This window comes from Macrotis lagotis, chromosome 5, assembly GCF_037893015.1.
Source record: "Macrotis lagotis isolate mMagLag1 chromosome 5, bilby.v1.9.chrom.fasta, whole genome shotgun sequence".
Lineage (NCBI taxonomy): Eukaryota > Metazoa > Chordata > Mammalia > Peramelemorphia > Peramelidae > Macrotis > Macrotis lagotis.
The window spans coordinates 240,702,353-240,730,198 of NC_133662.1; the positions used below are offsets into that span (position 1 = coordinate 240,702,353).

A 27,846-nucleotide genomic window follows, 5' to 3' on the forward strand; every position below is an offset into this window, starting at 1 on the left:
TCCCCAGCACATGCCCGCACAGCCGTCCGCGGCCGGGCTTGCAGGGCCGCCCCCCGGCATGCGGAGGGCAGGATGATCGCCTCGGCCGCCAGGAAGGGGCCGGAGAGCAGGTACCCGCTGCACTACCTGGTCTGGCACAACCGCCCCCGGGAGCTCGAGGGAGAGGTCCGCGGCGGCCAGGTGGGTGGGGGCCCCGGGCGGGAGGGGGGGGATGGCAGGAGGGCCAGCAGGTGCGGGCGCCCCGCAGGGCTGGGGGCTGGGGGGGGTGCGGGCCGGGCCGCCGTCGGGGCGTCTGGGGCTCGGGGCGGGGCCGGGGCGCTCCGGGGTCCCGGGGGTCCCTCTGCGTGGGAGGAGGGTCCCCCCCCCAGCGACTGGTCTTTGTGTGCGCTTATTAGGGGGAGGGGGCTGTCTGGGGAGCGGCCCGGGCCACGCTGCTGCGGCTGGAGAGGCGGCCGGGGAAGCCGGCGTATTTACACCGGAAAACCCGGCCTGGGCCCCCACGTGGCCCGTGGGAGCTGCCCAAGGGGCCCGGCGCCTGCGGGGACCTTCTCCTTGGCCCTCTGAGCAGGACCCCTAGGCCTCACTCCGATTCTGGCCCCCGCCCCGATTGTCTGCGGGTGTCTGGGTCCCGACCCTCAAGTCATCAGAAGCCGGGGTGAGAGGCGCAGGCTACCCCGTGCCCCTCATCTCCCACGGTGAGGCTTGCATTCGCCTCTCCCACCCCCTGAAGCCCGGAGTGGAGCTAGGGCGGAAGGAGCCCCCCAGCACCTAGGCTGCAACTCGACAACGGTTGGGGGTGGGGGGTGTCGGCGGCCTGGCCCTCCTCTGTCTTTGTCCCTTCCTTTGGGTCCCCTCACCTCCTCCAGCTCTTTGGGGTTCATGCAGAGGGGACCCCTCCCCGTTTGTTTACTGAGATCCCAGAGACAGATGGACCTGCTGGGGCTGGGTCTCCTCACCCAGCCACGCCGGGGCTTGGATGGATGCTCTGGGTGTGGACAGGGTCAGAGGTCAAGAGAGAGAGACTGGGCGGGGCTCCTGGAGGTCCCTCTAGAGACCTCCCTCTATTGTGTTTCTGGCTTCTCAAGTTTTGGTGGGAGAGGAACACCCAGGGTCTACCTAGACCCCAGATCCTTCTACCTTCTCATGAGTCTTAGGGCTTCCCTCCAGGGCCAGGGGGAGTCCTCCCCGCCCCGATTTCTGGCATCATTCAAGTGCTTAAGGGAAAGGGCAGCTCTGTCTGAATTCCCCTACTCCCAGAGACAGAGCAAGGCCAGGGCAGTGAATGGATGTGGTTTTTCGGGGTAGATCCAGACCTCTTCCAGTCCTAGATGGAACCCTCTGAGCTTTCAGATTCTCGCGACGCTTCTTCCTACCTTAAAAAGAGGGGTACTAGAATAACGGAGAGGGAGAACTCCGCCTCAGTGACCACCAAGGCCACAGAGCTGCTAGGTGTGGGGGAGAGGGTAGATCAGGGGCTCATGTCTCTGACTTCCTCGTGGTATGTTCCCTTTTGCAGGTGGGCATCTATCTCCCTTTCCTACAGAGATTATGGCCACGGTTCCAGGCTTAGACACATCTTTACATCTTTAATCAATGCCCCCCCCCCCACAGTAGAGAGTTGTGGGGGAGCAGTTGTTGCTACCACCCCCAACCCTTAGCTGCTTGTCAGTGCAGCTCCTGTTTAGGCCTCTGAATGGGAGATGGGTGGGCTTGGCTCAGTTACCCCAAAGTTAGACAGCCTAGCCCCACTATGGCAGAAGAGTTACCTAGAAGCAGGTCTCTGGTCATGCCTTTCCTGGGGCAATCTGTGGGATGAAGTCGAGTCAAGAGTAAGGTCCCTGGGCTTCAGCTCCATTTGAGATCCAGGTGGAGGCCTGCCCTCTCTCCTTGTCTCCTCCAGTAGGAAAAACAAAGCCTTCCCCAGGGAGAGGATAACTCATGAACAACAGGACCCTAAGGGCCCAGGCTAGGGAGGTGTGTGTGTTTGTGTGTGTGTGTGTGTGTGTGTGTGTGTGTGTGTGTGTGTGTGTGTGTGTGTGTGTAGGGGGGTGGAATTGGTCATCTGGGCAACAATAATCCCAGAATTGGGGTGTTACCTAATAGCATCCTGCTGAAGAGAGAAAAGGGGGAGGTGATCTTTGCTAGGCCTCAAAGCCAGGGATGGGTTATAAGGGCAGGCCCCAGCCAGGGTCAAGGCCCTGGCCTTATCCCAGACCTCGACCTCCTTAGAGAAGACAAGCTCTCCTGGTGAAAAGCCTTAGCTTGGAGGGCAGCAGGCTGGAAGGGTGGTTCTATAGAGGCTCCAGATTGTTCTCTGCCTGGCAAGACAAGGGTAGGAGCTGCAGTGGGAGGGATGGGAGGCAGACTCAGCAAGAACTGACCAAAGGCAAGTTGGGGAATCATAGTTAGCATTTTGGTATGGCTTTGCCACTTCTATCTTTTTGATCCTCTTTCATCTCTGACCACATACACTGTGACTGACGCCCCCCTAGTCTGGGGCTGGGGGGCAGTGCTAGCAGGGAGCATGGAGGAGCTCATTTGGAGGGAACAGTCCACTGGTGGCACTTCCCTAACTCTCTTCCCTTCTTCCAGGACTGCCCTCAGAAACAGCCAAGATCTCCCTTTTACTTTCTGAGCTGTTGTTTCCTTGAAATGGACACCAGCTGATGATCCAGTTTCCAAGGCCAGTTAAATATGGGGCAGGTGATAGAGGTGACTCTGGGGAGGCTAACCCTCACCCGTCTCCAGGGGAACACTGGACATGGCAGGACGCCCAGCCTCCTTCAGGATCAGGGCTTGGCATGTTGCCACCCAGACACAGTGGGACCCCCTACCTGAAGCAGGCTTCCCTCAGAAGCCACATAATGTCTGAAAGATCGTAAATATAGAACTGGAAAAGACCTTAGAGGTCATCTAATCCATGCTACTGATTTTACAAGAAAGGAAACTGAGGTTCAAAACTGTTAAATTACTTACACAAAGTCATACAAGTAGTAAGAGATAGGAGCAGGATTGGAACCCAAGTGCTTTCATATCACAACCAGGGTTTTTTCCTTTCTTACCTGTCACCCAAGGGTGTCTCCCAGTGTGAGGTGGTAGCTCCCTCCAACTTCACTTTGCCCAGGATGGCTTTTTGGAGTGGGAAATTCCTGGTGTTCTCTAGAGTTCTGGTGAGGACTGACAACTTCTCCATCCCTGATTCAGAGCCCTTGTTTCCAATTTTAACTTCCGCCATCCTTGTTTCCACTGAGGGACAGCCCCTGCCTTTGCCACTTTGGACAGAGAACTACAGGGATTCCCCATTCTAATTTGGCATAACAGACACCTCCTGGCTCCAAGAAAATCCAAGTGGCAAGGGACAGCCTGTGGCTAGGCCTGGCAACTCCCTAGGGAAAAGGAAGGGAAGATATGATGGGCTTTGGAGCAGAGAGAAAGGTTGCCTGAGTCTTGAGATTTGGTTCACACCTAGCTTGAGATCTGGAAGGGACTTCAAAGTCATCTCGTCCACAGAGGAGAAAACTGAGGCTTAGACAGGTCATGTGACAAGTCCAAAGTTCTCCAGCTGGTAAGTATTGGAACTTAGGGTTCAAATCCAGGTCCTGTGACTCCAAATCCAGTCCTGTTCCCTCTCTCCCACGATTGTCTCCTAAATTAATGAATTCTGGATATAAATGGGGGTCTGAGGTAGAGTTCAAAGGTGACGCTGTAAATGTTTGCTGACTGATTGGATGGTTTGGCATGTCCATTTCACCCTGGCTGGCACCAGGATGGATGTTAAGGGTGAGTGAAGAGTTGGCACCATAGCTAAGGCAAGGACTTAACTCCTGCCAAGTTGCCCATCCCAGGACCGAAGGCAACAGAGATGCCAACTTTCCTTAGACTGTATCCCTAATGATGCTCAGGAGAAAGGAGCACTGGACTGCTCCAGGGGAAGGTGGAAGGGGTCCAATTCTCCTGAGATTCAGTAAGGGCCAGGAGGCCTACAGTGGATGGGTTCTGTCTCTGTCTCTCCATTCTCTCCCCCACTTTATCCCCTCTCCCCTCTCCCCTCTCCCCTTTCTCTTTATTCTCTCTTTCTGTCTCTTCTCCCCTGTCTCTTCCTTCTCCTTCCTAGAGCTTTTTCCTCTTTTCTCCTTTCTGTTTCTTTTCTCTCCTTTCCATCTTTCTCTTCCTTGTTCTTCCTTTCTCCTCCTCTCTCTATCCCTCCCCTCTCAGTCTCTCCTTTCTCTTCTGTCTCTTTTCTCTCCTTTCCATCTTTCTCTTCCTTGTTCTTCCTTTCTCCTCCTCTCTCTATCCCTCCCCTCTCAGTCTCTCCTTTCTCTTCTGTCTCTTTTTTCTCCTTTCCATCTTTCTCTTCCTTGTTCTTCCTTTCTCCTCTCTCTGACCCTTCCATCTCATTGCCTTTCTTTTTCCTTTGTCTCCCTTTCTCTCTGCCTCCCACCCTCACCCCATTTCAGGGATGAAGGGAGCTAGCCTGGGTTCCTGCCTTTATATAGATAGTCCCCATGCCTAGAATGCTCTCCCTTCTTCCCCCTCACTTGCCTCCTTAGAATTCTGAGTGGGAGGTGTTCCTCCCACTCAAAACCTTTCCTGATCTCTCTAGCTGTTCTTTCTTTTTTTCCCAGACTATCTTAAGTTTTCTTATTCTCCCTTTATAATTTAGTCCCCAACCCCAACTCCCTCCCCCCCACACACACAGAATAGAAGCTTCTTAAGGACAGAGCATGTTCCATTTCTGTCTTTACTTCCCCAGAGGCCAGCACCCTGCCTTGAACACACATAGAAGAAGTTTTGGAAATGGGGTGGTTAAGGAGGTGCCCTCAACTCACTCTCAGATTTCCCCCACCCCAACTCTTGCCTATACTGGTTTTTCTTGCTAGAGAGTTGGCCTTAGAATTAGGAAGACCTGAGTTCAAAAATCCAAATCCCGTCCACCTATGGGACCATGGACAATTCATTTGATCTCTGGTTGACTCAGTTTCCTCATGTGTACAATGGAGATAATATCAGATCCTTTCTACCAGGACTGTTGAGATAACATGTAAATCACTTTATAAGTATTTTCTTACTCTAGAGGTTATTAACTCTTCTGGCTTAGTAGGTTGACCGATGTTGATTGGGCCCTCTAACTATCTGAGATATACAGTGGGGGAGGAGGATGAACCAATACAGCCCCTTCCCTCTGACCCATGAGACTCTTGGCTGGTGGGGCTGGGTGCATCCTAATCACCAACCCTGGTCTGGAGCTGTCACCACAGCTAGGAGGTCAGAGGGAGCCAGCCACAAACCCCAGAAACCAAAAATCAATGTCCCCTTGGACCTTGGGGAAGGAAGGAAACAGACTAATGTACCTAGTTGGGGCAGTGCTTCTGGGAGTCAGCATAGCAAAGCTGGGAAGGTCTGGGGGTGGAGAAGTCAGCAGTGAGCAACCCCCCTACACCCATACCCCCCAGTTCCCCGCTGCCTATTGTCTTTCCCTTTCCTTAAGAAATTTGGGTCTCTATTTTGACTGGTGCAGGGGGAATCTTCCTTATTGCCCCCCTTCTAACAGAGTCAGTTCTTAGATGGGCCAGGCTGCACCAAGGTGCCATCTCTCAGCCACAGGCTATCTGACTAAGAGGAGATGAAAGGGGATGATGAGTTGGGGGGGCATGTCCAAAGAGCCCCCCAGTGTCTCCAGGGCAGAGTCACGCCCAAACCAGATAGACAGTCTTGGCTTCAGTTTTTATAAACAACAACTCTTGACCAATCAGAGAATTCTTCCTAGTGTCTCTTCCATCTAGTTCTGCCTTTGGGGTGACTAGGACCATGGACAAATCACTTAGTTTGCTCACCTGTCCCCTACCTCAATGTGACCATCTTTAGATAGTTTCCACCTCTAGGTTAATGGAAAATCCCAGAGAATAAAACTTCTTGTCTGACCTATATTTTAAAGATTTTGTTTTTAAAGTTAACACTTATGAAATGGAGACAATAAAGCTCCGGTTATGGCTATTAGCCATGAGACCCTGGGTTAGTCACTTACCCGCTCTGAGAGCTAGTAAAATGGGGACACGGATATTACAACAACTTCCCTCATAAACCTTAAAGCACAATATAAATGGGAGTTAATATTACGTGCCCCTGAGCATCTCCTTTCCTTCTCTAGGAAAGAGTCAAAACTAGGAAATGATCCCTGGGTTCAAGGACCTGCTTTGATACCATTTAATTATAGGGCCATAATCAAGCCTTATTATTAGTGATAGTAGTATGCAAACAGCAAGTGTTTAATAAATGTTTAATAACTTTAATTCCATGTTACCTTCTCACCTGTACAGACTTCGATTTCTCCCAAGACCCTAGGCTTTAAAGAATAGTCTTTCAATAGTACTTTTGGTGTGGCAATCACACTGTAGTGTGAGGAGGGATAGGAGAAGCTCTCCTGGGAGAGGATGAGTAAGGTTTCCTTCCCTCCCCTCCCTCCCCTGCCCCAGGCCTTGAGGTATTTCAGTCCACTGGAACCCTGGGATGGGGCCAGGCTGGCTGATACTTCCCAAGGGATAGATAGAAGCTTTGACAATTCTAGGTCAGTTCCCGCCCAGGATGGGGTTGGAAGGAGACCTGGCAGCCTGCCCCCGGAGGCTTTCTCTCAGGGACTGATGGGCCTGGGTCTCAGGGGTGGGGTTTGGCTGGTTTTATTCTCCAATTGGTCCTCTCAGGAGCAAATCACAAATAAAGCCAGGAGGGACTGCCATCTACCTCCCTCCACCCCAAGTTTATTGTTGAGGAAAATGAGGCTCAGGGAGGTGAGTGACCTATCCAAGATCACATATAGTGTCAAGAGCATTGTATGTTCACATGTCAGTGTACATACAAGCATGTTTGCTGTTTTGTGTTCATAGACAAGAATCTAGGTGGGGTCTTGTCTTTTGTATGATCCAACCCTTTCATTTTTTAGAAGAGGAAACTGAGGCCCAGGAGAGAAAGGTGACTTGACCAAAACCATATTGAACCAGTGGCAAAACCCAGACTAGATCCCTGGTGTCTCCTTCAAGGCCCAGGGCTCCGTCCTTTGCAGGGCGGCACCCCCTGTGTGACTATGTGCACACTCACACTCAGCGTGGATTCTGGGATGTATGATCTGTATTCAGGTGTTGTGCCTGCTTGCACCTGCTGCTCCATGATGTCATAGATATGTGTGCTTATATATATGCTTCTCTGTGTCTTATAGACTTATTGAAATAAGCCTGTATGTATGTTGGGCCATATACATGTGTACTTGTCTCTGTGGGTCATGTATGTATTCATATAGTACATTGTGTTGCCATAAGTGTGGTGTAGGCTTGGCTGGCCCACAACTCACCTCGGTAGGATTTTGTATGTGTAGCTATGACAGGCAGGTCATCACACAGTGCACACGTGCACACGTGACAGTGCATGGTCCACACCTGTATGTGTGTGGAAAGCCCTGGATTTGTAGGCAGAGGTTCAAATTCTGGTGTTGATTCCGCTTGGACAAATTACTTCTCTGTGTTGTGCCTCGGTTTCCTCAAATGTAAAATGAGAGGAGTCGAAAATTCCAAGGGTGCTTCCGATTCAAAGTCTGTGTTCTCTGTAGAAAGGTATGTTCTCAAAAGGTGTTTAGGAATGACTCCATGTGCTGGAACCTTCATGTGTGGGGGCTAGGCAAATGCATACTGGGTCTTTTGTGCTGGTACATATATGGGGTGGTCTGTGTCTCTGCCTTGTGATGAGGGCACACACATACCTGCTGCATTAATATGCACATACATGTTTCCTCTGAGAATTCCACGTTGTGGCATATTGGATCACACATAGAGCATCCATGTCGATGCATGTTGGATTGAATGTGTGGTTTGTACAGGTTCATGTGCCCACCACACACATATGTGTATTGTGAAAACTATGTGTGGCTGGTGAAGGGGAGGAGAAGGGGGAAATACAGCCTGCACCAGATTAAAATGGAACTGGGAAATACTTAGCAAAAGAAATAAACATGCAGCAGAACATAGATAATGTTAGTTTGTGGCATTGTGTGTGAATTTCACTCCACTGGCCTAGTGGGTGGCACTGGCCCTAACAGTCATGAAGTTCTGGATTCAAATCCTGCTTTAGACACTTACCAGTTCAGTGGCCTTGGCTGAATCCCTGAAAGGGACTTAGTTTCCTTCTCTGTAAAATGAAGCTGACTTCTGGCTCTAGATCTGTGTGGGTAAGTGGGCAGACCCCACCTTCTATGTCTTAGGGAAGGGTTCCAACTGCAAAAATTCTGACTTCCTCAAGGAGAGAGATGATTTGAGAGCCCAGGAGAGAGGGTCTCCCTACTGGGTCTCCTACCTTGTTCCCCTGAACAGCAACAGAGAGACCAGGATGTGCCATCTTGCCAGAAATCTTTTTATTCTGGCAATTAAATATCTTTCTTTGGCTTTGTAGAAGTCTTTAATGAATGTTATCACCTAGGCACTGGGTGAGATGGCATTTCCACAGTTAGCTCTGCTCTTCTCAGATCAGTCTGATCAGGGCTCCTCTGAGCACCCCGCCCCCTCATGTTTGCACCTTTGCCTTCTGGGAGGGGGTTGGTAGGCGAGGCAGGATGGGGATGGTGCAAGGTGGGGATGTGGTGGCTCTGCAAAATGCCAGGCTGAGATCTAGTGACCTGCAGCCTGGCAGAGCTCAGCCCCTACATCAAAACCTTTGGAGATGAGCAGAATGACTGAACAGAAGAATAGTCCTCCTGCCCTGCAGGGGCTTGGGGCAGGGTCATCCTTCTTAACTGGAAAGGGAGTGAGTTCTGTGATGAGTGATACAGCCTAGATGACTCTAGGGGTACAAGGGAAGACAGGAGATCTTTTCAAAACTCAGAGCTAGCCAGAGTTTCCTTGGCCTCTGTCTAGGGACAGGCTCATGGAGAAGGCAGTGCCAGGCTATGTTTGCCCGGGCCTGGGCCCTCCCTAGGGCAGTGGTGAAGGGGTCCTTTGGAGGCTTCATCCTGGCACCCTCAGGAGTGGGCAGCATCAGCCTCTGGCCTTCAACGTAGCAACTGCCAGCTGCTGGCTGCCCTGAGATGCAGAGCAGCCTGGCAGCTGGGACATGGGAGATGCCCATCATGCTTTCCAGGACTTTGTTGGTGCCCTGCTGTGCCAGGACCAGAAAGGCAATGGGGGTTTGTGAATAATTGTTCAGAAAGAAGGGAGAGGCAGATGTAGGAGGAAGAGTGGGTGTCATTGGCATCTCCTGCCCTCTGGCCACTCCCCTTCCTCTCTTGTGCCCCTCACCCTGAACCAGCATCACCCCTTCTACTGATCCTGTAGTGGGGAGCCCCTTCTATGCCTTCAGAGTAAGATTCCTTCCTGCCTCCCCATCCTGGTCACCCAGACTTAGCCACAGACCTTGGGCAATGAATAGAGGTCTTTTTCCATCTTAAATGGTGGAGGAGGCATTGTTCCTTCCTCAGCCTCAGGAGGCCCTCAAGAGGTGGGAGGAGGGCACAACAGAGAATGCCAGACAGCCTGGAAGAGAGTGCAGAGTGCGTCCTATCCCGGGCTGCCCCAGCTGGGGTTTCAGAGTGACCTCAAAGCATGGGTCCAAGTCATTCCCCCTGCTCAAGAAATTCCAAGAGCTCCCTAATGCTCCGAAATTCAAATACAAACCCCCTGTCTGGCCTTGGAAACCCGCACAGATTGGCTCCATTTCTAGGCTGATTACATAATATTCTCTTTCATGACCTCTATGGTCCAACTGAATTATCCTGTTTGCTATTCCTAGTAAACAGGATTCTATCTCCCATCTCCAAGCCTTTGCCCAGACTGTCCACTGTGCCTAGCTTCCTTCTCATCTCTACCTCTTGCCACTCTTATCTCCTTCAAGGTGTGGGGGGGCTTTTCTAGCTGAACCCCCTGCTACTTTGTATGTATATACACGTCACACCCAATAGAATATGTTTCTTGAGGAAGAAACAATATTTACCTGCATTAATGTTTTTAAAAGTTACTTATTGGGGCAGCTAGGTGGCGCAGTGGATAGAGCACCAGCCCTGGAGTCAGGAGTACCTGAGTTCAAACCCGGCCTCAGACACTTAACAATTACCTAGCTGTGTGGCCTTGGGCAAGCCACTTAACCCCCATTGCCTTGCAAAAACTTAAAAAGAAAAAGTTACTTATGACTTTTGTTTTTACATCAAAATCATTTCCAAAGATACCCCTGCACGCCTACACAGCAAGCTTTCCTTTGTAACAAAGGTTACAAAAAAGAAACACAAGTATTTAGTTTTTATCTTTGTATCCATGGTTCTTCATACACAGAAATATAATGACTATTTGTTAAATACATGTATGTATGTATGTATGACATGAATGAATGAGCACCTGATGTGGATGAAGCAGTGAATCTGGAGTCAGGAAGACTCAAGTTAGTTCAAATACTGCCCAGACACATATTCATTGTGGAGTCCTGGGCAGATTACTTAAACCTTCCTGTTCTTAGTTTTCACATCTGCAAAATGGACATCATAATAATAATTATAGCACTTGCTGAGTTATATACTTAATGTTAATAATAATTATAGCACCCACCTCGCTGAGTTTTATACTTAATGTTCATGCTCTTTGTAAACCTTAAAGTGCCGTAGAACTCTTCACTATCGGTGCTGAATGAATGGCTCAACCTGGTAGCTCCCAATCTGGGGGCACATCCATTACTGAAAAGTCCCAAGTGTGGGAGGGAATTACTCCAGATACATGACCAAGGTGAAGGGGAGGGACAGACTAGATAGATTGTTTTGCTTCAATCTTTTCTGTTGTCATACAATGGACTTTTTAAAAAATGGTTTTAAAAATCAGTTTCCTTATTTTTACAAGCATTTATTATCTTTCCCTCCCACAAGATAAAAACCCTCCTGATAAATATATATGATCCTGCAAAACAGATCTTCACTAAAATCTATCTTTTTTCTTTTATTTTGTCTTTTGTTTTTTAAAATCCATCACCTCTGGCAGGATGGTGGGAGACCTGTTTCCCCTTCAATTTTATGAACTTGGATTTGCCGTTGCAACATTTAGAGTTCTAAAATCTTTCCAAGTTGTTTTTCTGTTGTCATTGTATGGATTGTTCTCATTTGGCTCAGTTTCTTCTTTGACAGTTCATAAAGGTCTTCCCAATTTCCTCAGAAACTCTCTATCCCATTATTATTTCCCATTTACATTCACAAACCATAATTAGTTAGGAGGTAGGCACCTCCTTCATTGCCAAACTTTGGTTTCTACAAAAAGAACTGCTCCGAATATTTTTGCAGTATGGATCCTTTTTCTTCTTTGCTTTCTTTGGGAGTGTGGGCTTAAGAGGGGGGAATAGTTGGGTCAAAGTCACAACTTCAAGGACATAGCTCCAAATTTCATTCCAGTATGATCAAATTTCCTCCCAGCCCCTCCAACATTTGTCCTGTTCCTTTTTTGTCATCTTTGCAAGATAGTTCCCCATTCCATATCATAGAGTTCTTTGATTTGCAAATTATGAATGATTTCTAGCATTTTTTTCACATGGTTTTCAATAGCTTGGTCTTCTTCCTTTAAAAACCATCTGATCATATCTATTGACCATTTATCAATTGGGGAATGGCTCTTAGTCTTATAAATTTGAATTGGTTTATATCTTTGGATATAAGACTTTTATCAGAAAAACTGAAAAAACTTTTTTCTCAGTTACCTGACTCCCTTCTAATTTTATTTCTTTTAAAATATTTATTTAAGGGGCGGCTAGGTGGCATAGTAGATAAAGCACCTGCCTTGGAGTCAGGAGTACCTGGGTTCAAATCCGGTCTCAGACACTTAGTAATTACCTAGCTGTGTGGCCTTGGGCAAGCCACTTAACCCCATTTGCCTTGCAAAAAATATAAAAAAAAATATTTAAAATAACAATACTCCCATTTTATATTAACATCAATAATACATTTTCTCGAAAATAACTATCTCTAAAACAAAAAAAAACTTGGTGACATACATGGCATCATTTTATATACTTTTAAAATTAAACAATAGAAATGTTTATTTAAGGAATCAGATTTCTTAATTATTTGATTCCTTAAATAAACATTTCTTTAATTTCCCTTCCAACTATATTAGGTTTGTGCAAAAGAACTTTTGGAATTTATATTACCAGAATTTTCTGTGATCCTCTTTGTTATTTGTTTGGTTTTGAACTCTTCTCCTAGCTGTAGCACTGAAAGGTAATGTCTTAATAATTACCTAGTTGTGTGGCCTTGGGCAAGCCACTTAACCCCATTACCTTGCAAAAACTTTAAAAAAAAGAAAAGAAAAGAAAAAGGTAACATCTTCCTTGTGTTCCTCTAATTTGCTTATGATGTCACCTTTTAATTCTAAGTCATGGGTCCATTTGCAGCTTATTTAATATGTGGTGTGAGATTTCATTTGGTCTATATCTAATTTATGCTCACCTGCTCTTGTGTTTTCTGAGTAACTCTTCAAAGCATGGAGATATCTGCTGATCCATTTGGTTTTTGCAAATCTGTGAGGTCAGCCTGGTGGGAATTATTATCTCATTTTACAGTTGAAGGAACCAAGACTCCACTGTGGGAAAGGGCTCGTTCCAGGTCACACAACTATTAAAAGGCAGAACTGGGACTAGGACCCAAATCTAGAACACTCAGGGCCTGCTCCCCACATGGTGGATCTTGACTTGGGAGTTAGAGGTGACTGGGAAAAGAGGTGACCAAACCCACGTTTGTTCTCAGGTGGACATTGAGCAGCTGGACCCACGGGGCCGAACTCCTCTGCATCTGGCCACCACGCTGGGACATTTGGAGTGTGCCCGGGTACTCCTGGCTCACGGTGCAGACGTGGGCAGAGAGAATCGCAGTGGCTGGACAGGTGAGCTCCTTCCTTCCCTTCCATTTTCCTAGCACGGTGCCTGCCTCCTCACTGCCCCACTCCTAGAAGCCATTGCCCCTTCTTCGACCTGACTATTCTGCCTCAAAGCCCTCACTTTCTGACCCAGAAAGTGTTCCTATCTGAATTGTGTCTGGGAACGACCCTAGGTTTGGAGTCAGTCCTTGCTTACCATTTGTGACACCTTGAAAAAATTGCTTAACCTCTTGGGCCTCATTTTCTCATCTATAAAATGGCAGTAGTTAGGCTTGGGGGGAGGGGGGTCGGGGGGTCGGACCAGCTGATTTCTGAGGGCCTTTCCAGTTCTAGACTTAGGATCCTTGGAACCTCCAGTGATTCTCGTGCTTGCCCTTGTCCCAGTGCTGCAGGAAGCCGTGAGCACACGGGATCTAGAGCTGGTACAACTTGTGTTACGATACCGGGACTACCAGCGGGCCGTGAAGAGGCTGGCAGGGGTACCTGTGCTCTTGGAGAAACTCCGGAAGGTAACCCCACTCCAGCCCTCCTGGGCCTTACCCGTTTGGTCCTCTAGTTTTCCCCAGTTCCATCCGTCCTTGCTCATTCCCTCCTTCCCTTCTTCCTCTTTCCCCTTCCTACCAGCCAGTCTCATCTAAACAAACCCACTGTCTCTTCCTCTCTTCTCTGGCCCAGGCCCAGGATTTCTACGTGGAAATGAAATGGGAATTCACCAGCTGGGGTGAGTCACACCATATAGGACTGGGGGTGGGGGAGGGCCCCATCACCTTGCCTGCCCCGATTCCTGTACGCGAGGGACAGACCATTGTCCCGAGGCCTTCTTCTGGGCTCCTGGCAGCTAGGGCATCAAATCACAGGATCCTGGCGCCAGGGAACATTGAAACTGAAAGGGCCCTTCCAAATCATTTAGGCCAACCACTATTGTTATAGGGGAGTAAAATCACCCAGAGGGCAGAAACAACCTGCCAACTTGAGAGTAGCAGAACTGGGTCATCAGCCCGTGATTGGGTCTGATCCCCAAGTTCATTGTTCATTCATAGAATCAGAGATAAAGCACTGGTGGCATCTAGTCCAATCCCCTCATTTTATTTTATTCTCCCCTTTTTAAAATTAATAAATTCTCCCTCACTGGAAGGAAGAGACCCTATAATTCTAGTGCATTATACTATATAATACATAAGTGTTATGTGTTGTAACAGTGTAAGGAATGTCCTGGTCTAGATATGGAAGATGCTTAGTAAACATTTGTTAAATGAATAAATGAATGTCTAAATAATAAATTCTCATTAATACATTAAACTGAAAAAAAGAAGAGCAAAACACTTGTAGATATGCATTGTCAAAAAAAAATGAATTCCTATATTGGCTATGTTCAAAAACGTATGTCTCACTCTGCATCTTGGGTCCACCGCCATCTTTGTGACCATCAGAAGGTGAACCCCCTCATTTTATCTGATACCCAGAGAAGTTAAACCCAGGGTTAAATGATTCCAGGGCTAAGATGTGAACCCAGGTTCCCTGTCCTCTGGAGCATTTTCTATTAGTTACAATCCAGTTGGGTAAGGTGATGTAAGTGCATTTGGGGGGGGTGTTCTTTCATGCTTAACCTCTTTGGAAAGGCCCTCAGAAATTATCTAGTCCGACCCCCTCCCACCCCCTCTCCCCAAGCCTAACTACTGCCATTTTGGCTCAGGATGGATGGATTGGATTGTGGGGAGGGGTTCATAAAAGCTAGGATCTACCTCCTGTTTACTTCTGGGAAGAGTCTACTGCCCTGTGCCTTGAGAAATACTCAAGGAGGGAGGGGGAATGTGACTTGGAAACTTCTAGCCTCAACCTCCTGAAAGACGGACCTTTTCTCCCCAGTGCCCCTGGTGTCTAAGATCTGCCCCAGTGACACCTACAAGGTCTGGAAGAGTGGACAGAACCTTCGAGTGGACACCACCCTCCTCGGTTTTGACCACATGACGTGGCAACGGGGGAACCGTAGCTTCGTCTTTAGGGGCCAAGGTCAGGCAAGAGGATGAGTGGTATGGGTCAGGAAGGGAAAGAGATGGGGGAGGAGCAGAACGTTAGAGTTAAGTCCCAGAAGACCCTGCACTTGCATAGTTCTGTCCTTAGCACATGTCTATCACATAGCTAAGTGCTTATTAAAAAAGTTTATTGGCTAACCCATCCCTAGGACATACTTTTCTTCTCCTCTTCCTCCTCCTCCTTCTCCTTCTTCCTCTTCTTCTTTCTTCTCCTTCTTTTGGTATTTGTGAGGCAATGGTATTAAGTAACTTGGCCAAAGTCATATAACTAGTAAATATCAGGTGTCTGAGGTCAAATGTGAACTCAGGCCCTCCTGAATGCAAGCTCCTTGAGGGTAAACTGATTTTTGTCTGATTTCCAGTATCTAACAGGGCTGACACATGGTAAATACTTAATAGATGTTCACTGAATGAATGAATGAAATTAATTTATAATGAATGCGTGTTGGATGGAGGCTCTGTAGTAGAGGGGTACGGTGTGTGTCCTCTTCTGTATCTGAGAGGCACAAGGGGAAGGGAATGAAGGAGGGGAAGACTCTCACCTTCCTTGTCTTTCCTTCCTCAAGCTGCTATTTTGTCTCTTCCAACTCCTGGTACAGACACAAGTGCAGTGGTGATGGAGATTGATCATGACCGGCGAGTGGTCTACACAGAGACGCTGGCGCTGGCTGCCCACGACCGTGACGTCTTACTGGCCGCTGTCCAGCCTACAGAAGAGCAGGTGCTCAGCCGCCTCACTGCGCCTGTTGTCACCACTCAGCTGGACACCAAGAACATCTCCTTTGAGAGGTGGGGGTGGGGGGGAGACTGTGGGAGGGGGAGGGGCTCCTCAGGCCCCCCCAGAACTCAGGGGCTCTATCCAGTCTCAACAACCCTCTACTTCTCCAGGAATAAGACAGGCATCTTGGGCTGGCGCAGTGAGAAGACCGAAATGGTGAATGGCTATGAGGCCAAGGTGAGGGGCACACAGGTGACTGGGCACAGAAGGGGAACCTGGTGGCTACCCTCAGCACGGGCAAGAGAGGGACTTCCTTGAGGGCAGAGACTGTCTTTTGCTTCTTTTTTTTGGTTAAGTGACTTGCCTAAGGTCACACAACTAGTAAGTATTAAGTATCTGAGGCTGGATTCCAACTCAGGTCCCCTTGACTCCAGGGCTGGGGCTTCATCCACTGTGCCACTTAGCTGCCCTGTGTCTCTTGCTTCTTACTGTTTCTCCAGTGCTTCGTACAGTGATAGGCACCTGTAAGTTCTTATAAATGTTGAATGAATATTGAATCGAATGATGAAGGGCAGGGAGATCTCATGATCTCATAAAAAAGGTAGTAAGCAGGATATTGGGAACCTGGACTCTTCTTCCTGTCACTAACTAAATACAAGGCCTGGAGCAAGTCACTTTCCCATTCTTGGCTCAGTTTCTCCCATTTATAAAGTGGGGATAATGACCCAGAGAATAGATTTTAGAACTGGAAACCTTAGCAAATATCTGGTCTAACCCCATTGATTCAGATGAGAGCCCGAAGCCCAGAGAAGATGAGAGATTTGTTCAAGGAAAGTAATAAGTAATGTAGCTGAGCCTTATGACTCCAGTGCTGCTTGCACTGTCTACCTTGCTGCTCCTGCACCCACATATGGGAGGCTTCATTGTTTAGATCATTTATTCTTTCAACAAAACTAAGCATTACCGGGGCGTTCCCCACCTTGCTGAAATCACAGGTACCTTGTGCTAAGTGTTGGGCACAAACAAGAGGAGGTCCCTGCCTTCCAGGAATTTAGAGTCTTAGTGAAGTTGCTGATGATATTGTGAAGGCAGGGGACTGGACCTTAGCACCTCTCTAGGTCCCTTCCAGCCCTGTAATTAGGCCGTTTGTTTCCTCTCCTTCAGGAAGTGAGTGGAGAGATTGGATGGGGAGAAAAGGATGGAAAGCTCACTTTGTGGGGAGAAAGATGAGGGAGTGGGAGAATCTGCTTCTGACCCTTCATTTTGACTTCTTCCAGGTATATGGTGCTTCCAATGTGGAGCTCATTACCAGAACACGGACAGAGCATTTGTCCGAACAGCACAAAGGCAAAATCAAAGGTAATGGGGGGAGCAGGGGGGGGGGGGCTGGGTGAGGTGGGCAGGGTCCCCACTGCTCTTTCTGGTGGTATCTTTTAGCATCCTAGCAAAGGGTCACTGTGATCCAGTGGAAAGACCTTGAGCAAGGGAGTCACCTAATTCCCCACCCCCTCAAGTGGGCTTTCCACCCTCTTCTCCCAACCCAATCTCTCCACTCATTTCCTGAAGGAGAGGAAACAAGTGGCCTTATTACAGGGCTAGAAGGGACCTGGAGGGGTCATAAGGTCCAGTCCCCTGCCTTCACACCAACTTCAGCGAGACTTCAGGGAGATGCAGGGAGATGCTGGCCGCAGCCTCAGCCTTACCGCTGACGAATTAAACGACGACTGTCCCTTTTAAGCCTCAGTTATCCTGACTGCAAATAGGGAATGTGACAATGAGGGATCCTAGCCTGGTCAGCCAGTCTGCGAGCATTTAGTATGTGCCTACTGGATGGCAGACTGAGCCTTGGGAAGACCCAGGGAAGAAAGCAGTCCCTGTCCTCGAGGAGCTTCCAGTCTAATGGGGAAGATTGAATCACAAATACATACAAGACATAACAAAAGAGGGACAAGGGAGAGTGTCCCTGGAGAGGAAGATGGGAACCTTAAAGGAAATCAGGGAAACCCAGAGGGTTGAATTTCTGTCCTGGCTCCGGTACTTAGTAACCACAAAAGCCAAGGCAAATCTCTTCAGCTCTTTGTATAAAGTGGGTAAAGTAAGAACTGCTCAGCCTACAGACTAGGACTTTGTCTAGGACTGAAGATGATAATGTATTTAAATGCTTTGTGGGGGTGGCTAGGTGGCGCAGTGGATAAAGCACCGGCCCTGGAGTCAGGAGGACCTGGGTTCAAATCCGATCTCAGACACTTCATAATGACCTAGCTGTGTGGCCTTGGGCAAGTCACTTAACCCCACTGCCTTGCAAAGAACAAACAAACAAACATAACCCTGAAAACCTAAAATGCTTTGCAACCTTAAAGAGCTAAAGGGATATCAGATTTTAAAGTTTCTTTTTACCATGAAATTCCCCTCCCTTATCATGGCTCTCCAACAAGGGATCTTGGGGTCTATGAGCTTGGTTCTTTTATTTTTTTGTAATTTTTTTTACACTTAAATTCAAAATAAGAAAAGGAAAAAAACAACATTGCCATTTACACAGCAGAACATATCAATCTAGCATCCCAGCAAAGGGTCACTGGGGTCCAAATGGAAAGAATCTGAGCAAGGGAGTCATACAAATATGATCTTGTTTTTTAAAAAATTTGATAACATTCATTTGATATAATTGATTTTCTTTGTAATCCTATGTATTTTATTTTACTTTTACTTTTTTTTATTTAAGGCAATGGGGTTAAGTGACCTGCCCAAGGTCACACAAGCTAGGCAATTATTAAGTGTCTGAGGTTGGATTTAAAGTCAGATACTCCTGACTCCAGGGTCAGAGTTCTAGTCACTGTGCCACCTATCTGACCCAATGTATTTTATTTTATACATTAAAAATCTTATTCTGAGGTGGGGTCCATGAGTAACCATTTGCCAAAGGAGTATGGACACAATAAAAGGTTAATAACACCTGGTCTGGGGGTGGCTAGGTGGTGCAGTGAATAGAGCACGGGCCTTGGAGTCAGGAGTATCTGAGTTCAAATCCGGCCTCAGACACTTAATGATTACCTAGCCATGTGGCCTTGGGCAGGTCACTTAACCCCATTGCCTTGAAAAATCTTAATAATAATAATAATAATAATAATAATGGCTGGTCTGGAAGGCTATGCTGGCAGGGGGCAAATTTAGGTAGGTCTTTGCTAATTGCAATGGCCTCCAGTGTCACCTTGACTGTGGCCCATGGACCAACCACCAGCCCCCAAAGACCAGAGAGACTCCTCAGAAGGCTGACTTCAGAGACCATCTCCTCAAGTCATAGAACAGTTTTGACCGGGGAGTCTGGATTGCTCTTCTTCTGCCTTTTTTCCCCCTCCTAGCTGAACGCCCCCCCACACACACCTCAGCACTTGGGCTGTAGTTGAAGTTTTAAAATGTTATTGTTCGTGGTCCTTATACCACAAGAGTAAGCTGAGAATCAGATACCAACACAGCATTCTAGAATTAAAGTTGGAAAGGATCTTAGGAGTCGATGAGTTCAAAGCCCTCATTTTACATAAGTATGCATGTGTGTATATGTATATGTGAGGTCAGAGAATTATATGATCAAATACTTCAAGGTAAAAGGGTCATTGGAGTCCAACTCCTTCATTTTTTAAAAAATTTCATTGGTGTCCTTTTTTTATTTATTTAAGGCAAGGGGTTAAGTGACTTGTCCAAGGTCACACAGGCAATTATTAAGTGTTTGAGTCTGGATGTGGACTCATTGTTCTCCTGACACCAGGGCTGGTACTCCATCCACTATGCCACCTAGCTGCCCCCTGGTGTCCTTTTTTTGAAAAAGATCACATTTTCCTCCCACTATCCTCACTTTCCCTTCCAAAGAACAATTCCATGTCACAAATGTTATTTTTTAACAAAGAGAAAAAACTCCTAGCATAACTCCTTGGAACATAGGCAGAAGCATGTAACACTTGTGGACCTCGGCAATTGTGGGAATGGGCATTTTTTCTCACATCTCTTCTCATAATCCTTCGTGTTATGGATGATGCCTAGAGGAATGAAGTGATTTACCCCCAGATTACCCAAGCTGGGATTCAAGTTTCTGGAGAGCAGAGTGGGAAATGATAATAATAATTGGACGTACATGGAACCACGATATGGTTCTATGAAAAAACCCATTCTACAGTCTCTTTGTTGCATAGACCTTTTCTTCAGCGATAGAAAAAGATCTTTGGAGTGAATGAGCATAAAAATTCTTAAAGCGTGATGAGGAAAAAGAGAGATTCAAAGCTTTTGTCTTCAATATGGAGGTCAGTGAATGAAGTGATACATGCTAAACATCGGAAAAATAACTTCATCTTTCATGACCACAGTTTCCGTAACCATAAAATGAGGATAATGGACAAGGACGATTGAGGTCCCCTTTGGTTCTAGATCCATAAGCCTAAAGTTCTAAGTCATTTAAATTTCCCTAGGCCTCAGAATTTACATCTATAAAGTGAGAGGATCAGACAAGATGGTTTTTAGCTTCCATCCAGCTCTCAATCTCTGGTTCCTATTATCCTTACTCAGAAGCTCAATAGGAAAAACAGTTTTAGAGCAATGAACACCTTTGCAATTTAAGTCATGGCACGCTTTTAGAACAGTAAAATGCACAACAGGTTGAAAAATGAGCTGAACAAAAGCCTGTACAGTGTTCATAATCACAGTGCTTACCACTCTAAGGTAGTTTTAGAAGGATGAACAGGTCTTTGTCAAAAAAGAGGAGGAGGAGGAGGAGGAGGATTGACAAAAGTGCTCCGATGGCATGCCAATTCAGTTTGAAACTTGAAGAAATAGGCTATCTTTGGATAGAGCTTAGAATGACTGAAATCTAAGTGTGGATACAAAAGACCTTCCAGGGATGATAATCACAGAAATTCAGTCAAAAAATATTATCAGAAAAGAAGCAATGGGGGCAGCTAGGTGGCGCAGTAGATAAAGCACCAGCCCTAGGTTCAAATCCGGCCTCAGACACTTAATAATTACCTAGCTGTGTGGCCTTGGGCAAGCTGCTTAACCCCATTGCCTAGCAAAAACTTAAAAAAAAAGAAAAGAAAAGAAGTAATAAAGAAGTGGCTAAGTTCCATGAATTTTTTTTTCAGAAACAGAGTCTGCAATTATTATAAAAGATTCAGGCATCACCACCCAAAAATTTATTTAAGGCAATGGGGTTAAGTGACTTGCCCAAGGTCACACAGCTAGATAATTATTAAGTGGCTGATGCTGGATTCAAACTCAGGTCCTCTTGACTCCAGGACTGGTGCTCTATCCAGATAGATACAGATTTTGCAAGGAGATGCTATTTAGTGCATTCTGAATATTTAGATACTATCAAGTTACCCGAATTATATAAAACTGCAGTTTTCTGGTATATAATTGTATAAATAAATAGCCATACTGAAACTAGAAGGCCGACCTCAATAGAGCCATTGTTCACAGTCACTTGGACACAATATTTTCCAATAGAAATGCAAGTCTTTGTTTTAAAAATGATGAAAACTGATGCCAAGAGAGTTGAATAAATGACAAATCCCTGCACTTCAAATACAGTCCCCCAAATATTCTTTTTTTTTTTTAAATTTTTTTCAAGGCAATGGGGTGGCTTGCCCAAGGCCACACAGCTACGTCATTATTAAGTGTCTGAGAGCAGATTTGAACCCAGGTCCTCTTGACTCCAGGGTTGGTGCTTTATCCACTGCGCCACCTAGCTGCCCCCACCCCAAATATTCTTGAGTCAAATAAATTGTACTGGCATGGAGGATCACCCCAGATAAGACCATTGCCCACCATCCTGTAGACATAATGCTGACTCATAAAAATTCAGGACCAACATTTTCAGTAACCATCAATTCATTGAATATTCATGATCTCCAAATGACAAGGAATGGAAATGTTTCACAGAAGTGATCCAAATGATTATAGAAACACCAAGTGCATATAGTTTCCTGTCCTCTCTACCACTGGGGTTGTCCTGAGGGTGCTTTTGCTGAACTGATGGAAGATGAAGGGAGGAAACAAGCATTTATTAAATAGTTGCTATATATATATCGGACACTGTTTAAATATTACCTCATTTGGCCCTCAATCAACTCTGGGAGGAAACTGAGAAAGAAAAAGGTTTAATGACTTCCTGATATTTTTCTTTAGTTATAGAAAAGAATAATTTTACTCAGCTGCACAATAGATGGACAGACAGAAAATATAAAAGAACAGTAGTAAGAACCATTACTTTATGAAGTTCCATCAGATAAAAGATGACATATACATAGCACTTTAAAGTTTGCAAAGTGCTCATATCCACCCTGTGATGTAGACGATTATTCCTGACTTACAGATGCGGAAACTGAGACCCTTCCTCAATGACTCGCCCAGGGTCACATGTATGGGGCTTGATTAGAACCTGAGTCTTTTGGATTATCATGTTCAGCATCCTGTCCATTATCTCAGGTTGCATTATGTCCATCAGTTATTAGTTTCATTGTTTATGGTCAACAATCATTAAAAATCATGATGATAATTTTTGTCTCTTAGTTCTGGGGAGGTGGAAGGTGGCTGTTTTCAGTTCTCTCCTGGCCCTTTGGCAGCCCCAGGGCATCCTGCTCAGCTCCTGGATCTGCCTTGCCCAGCATGGGCTAGAACCATAGAATAGCAGAGTTGAGAGGGATCTTGGCAGCCCTTCTATCTTCTTCCTTGGCTGTGATTCTGGTCCTGGTGTCTTGCCATGGACCTTGCATATCCTGGATGCTGAGGGAGGCAGGTAGGAACAGGTGGTACCTGCCTATGTGATGAGACCTCTGTCTCTTGCAGGGAACAAGACCCCACTGCAGTCCTTCCTGGGCATCGCTGAGCAGCACGGGGGGCCCAATAATGGGGTGAGTGCCATATTGGGGAGGGGCATGACTGGAAGTGACCATGTGAGTGTGGGGACAGGGCAGAAGGGAAGTAGTGGGGAGACTCTTCTAGGCCTCCTCTCCTCCCCTGACAGCCTGCCGAGATCCTACTCTTCCCCTCCCCTCAATTCCAGAACTCTTGGATACCTATAGGCTATGTCAGCCTGATGGTGACCTGGAGAGCAGGATTGGGCTAGGACTGATTTTGCTTTTCTTTGTATCCTGGCACTGAACACTGTGTCTGGTACATGGTAAGAGCCTGATGAATACTTGTTGATGAATTAGTTGTGCAGTGGGTGAGGCTGACGGGAGTTCTAGCCCATGAGTAAACTAAGGGGGATGCTTGGAGATCATGGTGGGTGGAGGGAGGATTTTTGTCTGCTGTATCAATTCATCCTCCATGGAGTCACCCAACCGATCTTAGGAGACATAAATGGCTCCCTATTGCCTTTAGGATCAAATACCTACTGCTATGACTTTTAACTCCTTCTGCGACATGCTTACTTCCTCATCTTCCAGCACTGTGTTCTGGCCTCACTGATCTATGCCCTGGACGGTCTGGCCATTCGCTGTCTATCATAGGCTGGTCCTCACCCGTCACCTTCCATCCTCTACTTCTATTCCTTTGTATAGACTGTGCCCTGTGCCCTCTTTGTATAGGTTGTTTGCCATCCCCTCCTTAAAGTCCCCGTCGTGATGAAACCCCTATTCCCTCAAGCTTACGCTTTGACTTCCATCAGAAACCACTCCCGATTCCCCTGGTTGCTGACACAAATTCTTGCACGTTTATTTTGTATTTGCTTCTTCCATCTTCTACCTCTATGTCCTCACATACAGTAGGTCACAAACTCCTTGAGGGCTGGGACTATTTTGTCCTATCTAGAACTGAGAATGGCTCCATGAATTGGAGGGAGCATTGACTCTAGCATCAGAGAACAGAGTTCTGATTCGGCCTTTGACACATTAGATGTGTGCTCCTGGGGAAGTCAATTCTGGACCTCAGTTTCCTCATCAGTAAAATGAAAGGGCTGGACTACATGGCTTATGAGGTTCTTTCTAATCCTGGCATCAGGATCCTTGGATCCTATGTACATGCTGTTTGAATTGGTATGAATTGAATTGATTTCCTGGCACAGACCCTGATCACTCAGACGCTGAGTCATACCAACCCCACTGCCATCACTGCAGAGGAATATTTCAACCCCAGCTTTGAGCTTGGTAACCGGGACATGGGGAGGCCCATGGAGCTCACCACCAAGACCCAGAAGTGAGGACACCTTGATTCCCAGGCTCTGAGCATGGCAGGAGACGGGGGGTTGGCTCCTTGAGAAGGGACATGGGGCAGGAGAGGAGTGGGCTCAGAGATGAGCAGGGAAGGGTTGGAGGAAGAGGGAGGATAAGTTGAGGGGGTGAGCCTTCCTTCCTTAAGATCTCCACCCCCCACCTCACCTTGGGGGTCTGGCACCCTAGGTTCAAAGCTAAACTATGGCTGTGTGAGGAACACCCACTGTCCCTATGTGAGCAAGTGGCTCCTATCATAGACCTCATGGCCATCAGCAATGCCCTCTTTGCCAAGCTCCGAGATTTCATCACCTTGCGCCTGCCTCCCGGTTTTCCTGTCAAGATCGGTGAGTATGCCTCCCCTCTCTCCCCTGTCAATTTGACCATTCAAATCTGCCCTCTTTTCCCCAGCTTGAGGTTACAGGGTTATGGGGAGTTCTAAGCACTACTTTCCATTCCTTGAACATTTTAATGTTCTCTCTCTCTGTCTCTCTCTGTCTCTCTCTCTTCTCTCTCTCTGTCTCTTTCTCTCTCTCTCTGTCTCTCTCTCTCTCTCTCTCTCTCTCTCTCTCTCTCTCTCTCTCTCTCTCTCTCTCTCTCTCCCCCTTCCTCTTTTACTCTTTTATTCTCTTTTTCTCTCTCCTTCCTTCCCCTCTTTCTCCCCTTTTCCCCAAATCTCCTCTTTCTCTCTCCTCCCTTTTGCTTATTTTCTCTCCTCCATCCCTCCCTCCTCCTTTATCTGTCTCCCCTTTTACTCTCCTGTCTTTTTGTCTCAGTCTCCTTCCATCCATCTCCCCTTTCTCTTATCCACTGTCTCCTCTCTTCCCTTCTCTCTGTCTGTCTCTATCTCTCTTTCCCTTCCTCTCTCTCCTCTTATCTTTCCTTCCTCCCTCTTTCTTTCTCCTCATCCTTTTCTTTCTCCTTCTTCTCCTTCTCCTTCTCCTTCTTCTTCTTCTTCTTCTTCTTCTTCTTTTCTCTCTCTCTCTCTCTCTCCCTCTCCCTCTCCCTCTCTCTCTCTCTCCTGTTCTTCCTTCTCCTTCCTTCTCCTCTCTAACTTTAGGCAAGTTGCTTCTCTTTTTAGAGTCTGTTTCCTTAATGAGCTCATAGAGGACCCCCAAGGTCCCTTCCACCTTGTTTTATGAACTAGTTCAATCAGGGACCTAGGAAGATGTAAGTTCCTTGAGGGCAGGGGTTGTTTGGATCTCTGCCTTGGCCTCCACATTACCAAACAGTTCCCCTCTATGGGAATGTTCTCTGAATGAATGATGAAATGCCTTTCTGGTCAGCATCTGGCCAAGGCTGTGACATACTGGTCAGCTGTGGGGGGTGGGGGGAGCTGTGACTGTTTGGAGAGGACGCCCTCATCAGTCCTTCCCTTTCCTCCCCAGAGATCCCCATCTTCCACATCCTTAATGCCCGCATCACCTTTGGGAACCTGAACGGCTGTGATGAGCCAGTGACGTCCGTCCGAGGCAGCCCCAGCAGTGAAGCCCCTTCCCCCAGCAGTGACAACTCGAGCATCAGCAGCTCCAGTTCCATGAGTGAGATGGCATCTCCCCCCCACACACACCTCCTCCTTGCCTCACCCTCATCATGGCAAATTAAGGAGCCCTGGTCTTCACTGGCCAAAACCCTGAAGATCCCAGACCTAGGGTTGGGATGGATCTAAGGGAAGCTGGGCCACCAAAGGAACCCCCCATCAGCAGGGATTCCCAGGGTGGTATAGTCAAGTGAACCCCGGAACTGGGTTCAAATTCTTACTCTAACATGGGATGGTGATTCTCCCTCTCTGGATCTTTTTCCTCTTCCCTAAAATGAAGGGGTGGGACTAGAATGATCCCTAACCATGTGCATCTTGGTCCTTCTTCCACTCATGTGTGTGTGTGTCTCTCTCTCTGTCTTCCCACCACCTGATCCCACCCCTGCCAAGCATCATGCCGAGGCTGTGAGATTGCACCTTCGCTATTTGAGGCCCCCCGAGGGTACAGTGTCCTAGGCAGCCAGAGGGAGCCAGGCCGTGAGGAAGAAGATGATTTGTTGCAGTTTGCCATCCAGCAGAGCCTGTTAGAGGCGGGCAGTGAATACGATCAGGTGTGCCCAGCTGGCAGTGCACACTTCTGACTGCCTCTTACTGGGACTAGGGTGGAGTCAGGGCACCCAATGGGGCCACACCTGCCATCAGTTGAAACCCAGGGACTGAGTGGGTCAGTCCTTCCCTATCCTTGCCCTTTCCTTCTCACCACCTTTCACCCACCCCACCCCTCCCAGGGGAAAAGCCCAGAAGGCCTTATGCTGGGGATGGAAAAGGAGTAGTGATTTTTTTTGGGGGGGTGGGTGACTTCAGGATCAGGTTAACATGCCCGGTGCCCACTCTCCCAGGTCACCATCTGGGAAGCGCTGACCAATAGCAAGCCTGGCACCCACCCCATGTCCCAGGAAGGCCGAAGGCCAGACAGGTCAGTGACAGAGGGACAGAGGGCACCAGGTGGGGTCAAGTGGGAATTCTGGGGTTTCAACCAAAGCCCTGGGTGGCTCCAAGGTCGGGGAGAGGGATTGGGGATTTCTCTCCCAGACCCTCCAGGGTGCCTGACTCCCTGCCCACAGGGAGGGCAAAGGGGTTAGAGGCTTAGGGCACCTCCTCTCCATACCCTAGGCAGACTGTGCTCCATTGAAGCCCAGGTGCTGGGGATGTAGGGTCCCCCTTCCCAAGGCTTTTGGTGGAAACACCTTTTCAGGTTGGGGCAGCCTCTTAAAAGCAAGTCAGACAAGTTGCCCAAGCCTAGGTAAAAGTCAGAATTGCGTTTAAGGGAGAGTTCTGGATGGGATGCTAGTCAGAGGGTCTGGGTTCAAATCCTACTTCTCCTGCTTCCTGGCTAGTGGACTTTGGGCAAATCACTTCCTCTTCCCATGACTCAGTTTCCTCGATTGTAAAATCAGGGAGTTGAACTAACTGGTCACTGAGCTCCCATCTAGCTTTCCCTCCAGACCTCCTTGGGCCTCAGCTTCCTCCTCTGTAAAATGGCCCGTGAAGTTCCCGGCAGTGCCCCACCTGTGATCTTGGTCTTTGTTCCTCCTCACCTTCCCCCAGGGAAAGAGCTGGAAGGGCAAGGTCAGTGGTCCCCCTCCTTCCATCTCTTGGAGTGTGTCACCGTTCTCCTCTCCCCACAGGCCCCCCCAGCACACTCCCCAGCGGCAGCCCGGCCCCCCGGCCCCTCCAGTGTCCGACCCCAGCCCTGGCGGCCCCGGCCACGTCTTCCCTAGCTACGACGAGCAGCTGCGCCTGGCCATGGAGCTGTCGGCCCAGGAGCAGGAGGAGGCCGAGCGGCGGGAGCGCCAAGAGGAGGAAGAATTCAAACGGATCCTTCAGTTGTCACTGACTGAGCAGTAGCCCCCGTGGCCCCCTCCGACCCCCGACCCCTCCACTCCCCGGGCAGGGACCTCCGCCTCCAGCCTCCTGGGGACGGTTCCGCAGGGTGCTGGGGCTGCGGATCCCCAGAGCCCGGGACCAGCCCTCCCCACTGGCTTGGTGGAGGGCGGGGCGGGGCGGGGACGAGACTGAAAGGGAGGGGAAGGACCTTCCCCCCACCTCAGCCCCGATGCTCAGATCGGGCCCCTGGGAGGGAGGGCAGTGGGAAGGGGTCGAACTGGGCCTCTGGTGGAAATGCTTGAGCCCTGGGGGCCTGGGTTGGGTACCATGGACAGCGCAGGGGAAGAGGATGCTGAGGTGGTGCCTGGGGGCTGGGATGGAGGAGGGGGCCGAGGGCCAGGTCGGCTGAGGAGGGCAGGAGCAGAAGGGGCTCTGGGGCACCTGGGACACGTGTGGCTCTGACCCCTTCCTCATTGGCTGTGTCCTGCCCTCTCCCCTCCCCCCACATCTTCTCCCTCCCCCTTCCACTCCTGATTCAAAGACCCTTCCCAGAGCAGCACCAGAGGGGCAGCTGGTGCTGGGACCCTGGAGAGGTGCAGGGATGGGCGAGCAGGAGACTGGGAGCCCTGGCCCCTTTGCCCCCATACTGACTCCTTGC

The 27,846-nt window shown here is 48.3% G+C and overlaps 1 protein-coding gene across 2 annotated transcripts; it reads left to right on the top strand.

Annotated features, from left to right (window-relative positions):
• ANKRD13B (ankyrin repeat domain 13B) lies at positions 1-27,341 on the top strand. Of its 2 annotated transcripts, XM_074189111.1 has the most exons (15): positions 1-180; positions 12,746-12,881; positions 13,260-13,384; positions 13,551-13,596; positions 14,742-14,885; positions 15,508-15,697; positions 15,797-15,863; positions 16,904-16,985; positions 22,458-22,522; positions 23,677-23,807; positions 24,011-24,168; positions 25,210-25,362; positions 25,752-25,912; positions 26,201-26,277; positions 26,990-27,341. In XM_074189111.1, the coding sequence occupies exons 1-15, from the start codon at positions 73-75 to the stop codon at positions 27,207-27,209; spliced, it is 1,863 nt and encodes a 620-aa protein (XP_074045212.1). In that variant the 5' UTR covers positions 1-72; the 3' UTR covers positions 27,210-27,341. The 2 variants fall into 2 exon arrangements, with proteins under 2 accessions (XP_074045212.1, XP_074045213.1); XM_074189112.1 differs by lacking the exon at positions 26,201-26,277 and having other exon boundaries at positions 26,990-27,176.
• Positions 27,342-27,846: the final 505 nt, after the last annotated feature.